At 40.6% G+C, this 4,306-nt stretch overlaps 1 protein-coding gene across 4 annotated transcripts in view; it reads left to right on the top strand.

The window, feature by feature from the left end:
• The window catches only part of Gkap1 (G kinase anchoring protein 1), a 46,754-nt gene that overhangs the window by 40,337 nt on the left and 2,111 nt on the right, over positions 1 to 4,306 (top strand). For all 4 annotated transcript variants that reach the window (XM_029547620.1, XM_021215734.1, XM_029547621.1 and 1 more), the window contains 3 exons: positions 718 to 781; positions 2,500 to 2,570; positions 2,965 to 3,042. In XM_029547620.1, the coding sequence (XP_029403480.1) occupies positions 718 to 781; positions 2,500 to 2,570; positions 2,965 to 3,042 (213 nt within the window). The remainder of the gene's footprint in view (positions 1 to 717; positions 782 to 2,499; positions 2,571 to 2,964; positions 3,043 to 4,306) is intronic.

Genomic DNA, 4,306 nt, shown 5'->3' with positions numbered 1-4,306 from the left:
CCTTTTTAACAATGCCCAGTACAAGGTTGGAGGCCTGAGCACAGACTGTCTGAAGTTGATGAAACAAGATACAACTGTTAGCTGGGCAGTGGTGGCACATGCTTTTAATCCCAGCACTTGGGAGGCAGAGGCAGGCAGATTTCTGAGTTCAAGGCCAGCCTGGTCTACAGAGTGAGTTCCAAGACAGCCAGGGCTACACAGAGAAACCCAGTCTTGAAAAAAATAAATAAATAAAATAAAAGAAATTAAAAAAAAAAAAAAAAAAGACTTGACTGTGGCGGCTGAGAGCAACACCGGGTCCTGATCAGACTGCAGACCAGCAAGGCCAAAAGCTGGGACCATTTTCCTTTTCCTTTTATTGAAATTAGTTGGAATTATTTAAAGTTTTTATTTAGGGAAGAAAGAAAAAAGGATCCTTCAGGAAATTTTAATATTTTCCTGACTTCACTTTTAGCCTTTCTACTCTGAAATCTTTTACATTTAAATTTGTCCTTGTACCTTTGTGTTCCAGGGATCAAAGGCATCCTCAGGCTCTACGGTCTAAGTCATTTTGCTCAGAGGCTTAATTAAGTTGTCTGTTTACAGCCTACACTCTGATTATTTCATAAATTATTTATGTTTTTAAGCAAGCATAGAATACACATCCCAATAAATTTAAGATAGACTGTGATTTATCATTTACTTTAAAAATTAAAATCTCTTTCCTTTGACTATTAGGCAAAATATAAAGAAGTAAAAGCAAGAAATGGACAATTACTGAAAATGCTTCAGGAGGGAGAGAGTAAGTGACACTTGTGACACATATATAAAATGTGTGCTTGTGTGTGTGTGTGTAATGCACGTGTATATGTGTGTGTGCATATATAATACATATGAATATGTGTATACATGTACAATATATAAGTCTATATACATATATAAAAATGCATATATATATATATATATATATGAATGAATGTGTACTGTGAATATGCCTGCTGCCAAAGACACCAGAAGTGAAGGACAGATCTCCTTGAACTGGAATTACAACAGTTGTCAGCCACTGTATGGCTGGAAATTGAACCCAGGTTCTTAGTAAGGGCAGCCAGTGTTCTTATCTGCCGAGCCACCTCTCCAGCTCCCTCGCTTTATTTCTTTGAGATGGGGTCTCACTATGTAGCTCTGGCTGGCCTGAAATGTGTGGTGTAGACCAGACAGGTGGTGGGCTCCTCTGCCTCTCCAGGGCATGGTTAGAGGTATGCACTGCCATGCTCAGCCTTTGTGCGTCTTCTTAGAATTAAAGCTAATATTAATATCCTAAGACAAATCATCAAGTTCCATGTTTTATCAACACAACATAATAAAAAGCTCCCCAGTGTGATATGAGTTGGATAGTTTGTTGTAATATTATCTCTATAAGGCCTCTAAAAGCACATTTGCCACTCTTCATGTAGAAGGTTAGGGTTCAAGTACTTAGACACTACTGCCCAGCTGGGCCATGGAGACACACAACTTTAATCCAGCACTCTGGAGGCAGAGGTGGGTGGTTCTCTTAGGTTTTGGCCAGCCAAGTCTGCATAATGAGACCACTGTCTAAAAAAATAAAAGGAAAGCCGGGTGTGATTGCGCACGCCTTTAATCCCAGCACTTGGGAGGCAGAGGCAGGCGGATTTCTGAGTTCAAGGCCAGCCTGGTCTACAGAGTGAGTTCCAGGACAGCCAAGACTGCACAGAGAATCCCTGTCTTGAAAAACCAAAAATAAATAAATAAATAAATAAATAAATAAAATGGAAAAAAATCTTGATTTTAAGATTAGCCAAGAAGCCAAGTGTAATGGTTTGTTTCTCCAATCCTAGCACTTTGGAGACTGAGAAAAGAAGATCAGGTGTCCAGGGGCCAACCTGGGCTACAGAATAGAGTGACAGCTGAGCAGATGAAGCTGAGGTGTTCTGTCAAACACAGTAAACTTGAGTTTGATCCCTGGAACTTACATGATACTGACTTCCACAAGTTATCCTGACACTTGTGGACTGTGGCATGTGACATGCACACACACAGTAAATAAGTAGTAACGTGACCTAATAAATAGATACTCAAGATATTTAATATTTTTCTATGTAATTTTTAAATTTTTCTTATATATCTGCCCCTAGTTATGGTAAATTGAAATATTAATCATATCTATGCAATTAATATTTCAACACCACAGAAAATTTTAAATTACTTTTTAAAAAACTTTAACTATAGTACTGACCAGAATTTGATGGTGAGAGATAGAGGAGAACAAGCATTAGGCAGAGAGGAAGAAGCCGTTGTCCTGGTGCTCTGAGCTGTCCTGTGTCCTGATGCTCTGAGCTGTCCTGTGTCCTGGTGCTCTGAGCTGTCCTGTGTCCTGGTGCTCTGAGCTGCCCTGTGTCCTGATGCTCTGAGCTGTCCTGTGTCCTGGTGCTCTGAGCTGTCCTGTGTCCGCTCAGCCCTGTGCTGCTGAGGCAGTGATGCTGCTCTTTTCCTTCCCCTCAGTGAAAGATAAGGCCGAGATACTGCTGCAAGTCGATGAGTCTCAGAGCATCAAGAACGAGCTGACGGTCCAGGTGAGGGCTGTGGGATCTGCCGGCTGCTTCCTTAAGCTCTTCTGAGGTCTGGATTGTTATGTCCAACTAAACAGGAATACTGCTTACAGCAGGCGAGAAAGGATTCATTATTATTATTATGTGCTAGCAAAGCTTGTGCTTGTTTTATTAAACATGGTAGGTGTGTCCTAAGGAGTGTGAAAAGGTAAGGCTGTGAGCTAGTGGACATGAAGGTAAAGAGCAGGCGAGCTAGTGTGTCTTCCTGGTCTAGTGCACACCTGCAGTGTCTTGTGGGAATCATGGGAAGAGCATCTAATACTGGCAGTTATCGGGTTTTTTCACAGTAGAGATGTTCAGAATTATGTACTTTCCAAAAAAGGCAGACAGTCTGTTCTTACTGATTATTTGGTTGTAGGTTTCTTCACTACATGCCGCACTGGAACAAGAAAGATCTAAAGTGAAAGTATTACAGGCAGAATTAGCCAAATACCAGGTATGGTTTTATCATTTTGATGTTTTCTTTATACATTTAGAGTAGATACAGTAAAAGAATGAACGTGCTATTTTATTTTTAGGCCATAAATTATTCACTAGATAATATTGATGATTTTTGTAAAAAAGGGAGGAAAAGAAAAAATTAGGTGTGTGTGTGTGTGTGTGTGTGTGTGTGTATGTGTGTGTTGGGGGCAGGGGCTGTGCCTGTGGAGGCAGAGAGGATGCTGGATCCCCTGAAGCTGGGGTTGGAAACACTTGTGAACTTCACAGCCTGGAACTGAACTCAGGGCCTCCTGAGGATCAACAAGTCTTGCTAACCACTGAGCCATCTCTCTAGCTCCTTGTCGTTGCCTTTGTTATTGGCCAGATAATGTACATTTTCAAAAATACAAAAGTAATTCTAGATATTGATATATACAACAATAACCAAAGTAATTCAGGAAATGCATTAGAGCTAAGTGAACAATGTGTGTCACTAATCATATAACAGGAAGGCACAGGTGACACACAGCATTTGGGTGCTAGTTATCCCACTGGAGATGTCCACCCTTTTAACTGACAAGTGATATGGAGTGGAGCCTTGAGAGTGGGTGACCTTTCACCCATCGGTGCTCTCTGCACTCACTATTATTTTGATAGTTTAGATTCTGCTAGGCTTAAGAAGATATTTCAGCTCTTGTCTTCCTGCATAAAACAACTGAATGCAATCATCACTGTTTCCCATTAATAAATGTGTCAGATGTGTCTTTACATATTAACACATATATGTAAATCATATGTAAATCATCAATGTGAAATCTTAGACAAAAAGGCTTTAAAGACACTGGTAGCATAAAGAATATAAAAAGTATTTAACCCAGGCTAACATGGTGACACACACCGTTAATCCCAGCACTTAGGAGGCAGAATTTTCTGTGAGTTCAAGGACAGCCTGATCCTAAGGAGATGCTGAAAGCAGTCCTGTATGTCTCTTAGTTGAATTGGTTGTGAGGGTTAGGGTTGGGTTGGGTTGGGTTGGGTTGGAGTGGTTTTGATATTTTGAGACAGGGTTTGTCTGTCAAGCCATCTTGGAACTCACTCTGTAGCCTAGGGTGGCCTTGAACTCACAGGAGATCTGCCTGCCTCTGCCTAACCATGCTGGAAATAAAGGCGTCCCAGCCTGTTTAGGTTTTTAATCTCATTGAATTTTTCACACTGGCAGTATCGTAGTCAATGATGTTTATCCCAGGTGTGTTATTGGTAATTCTTTTTTTTTTTTTTTT

Source organism: Mus pahari, chromosome 16 (genome assembly GCF_900095145.1).
Source record: "Mus pahari chromosome 16, PAHARI_EIJ_v1.1, whole genome shotgun sequence".
Taxonomy (NCBI): Eukaryota; Metazoa; Chordata; class Mammalia; order Rodentia; family Muridae; genus Mus; species Mus pahari.
The sequence above is the reverse complement of the archived record's forward strand: the minus strand, read 5'-3'. Positions and strand labels throughout refer to the sequence as shown.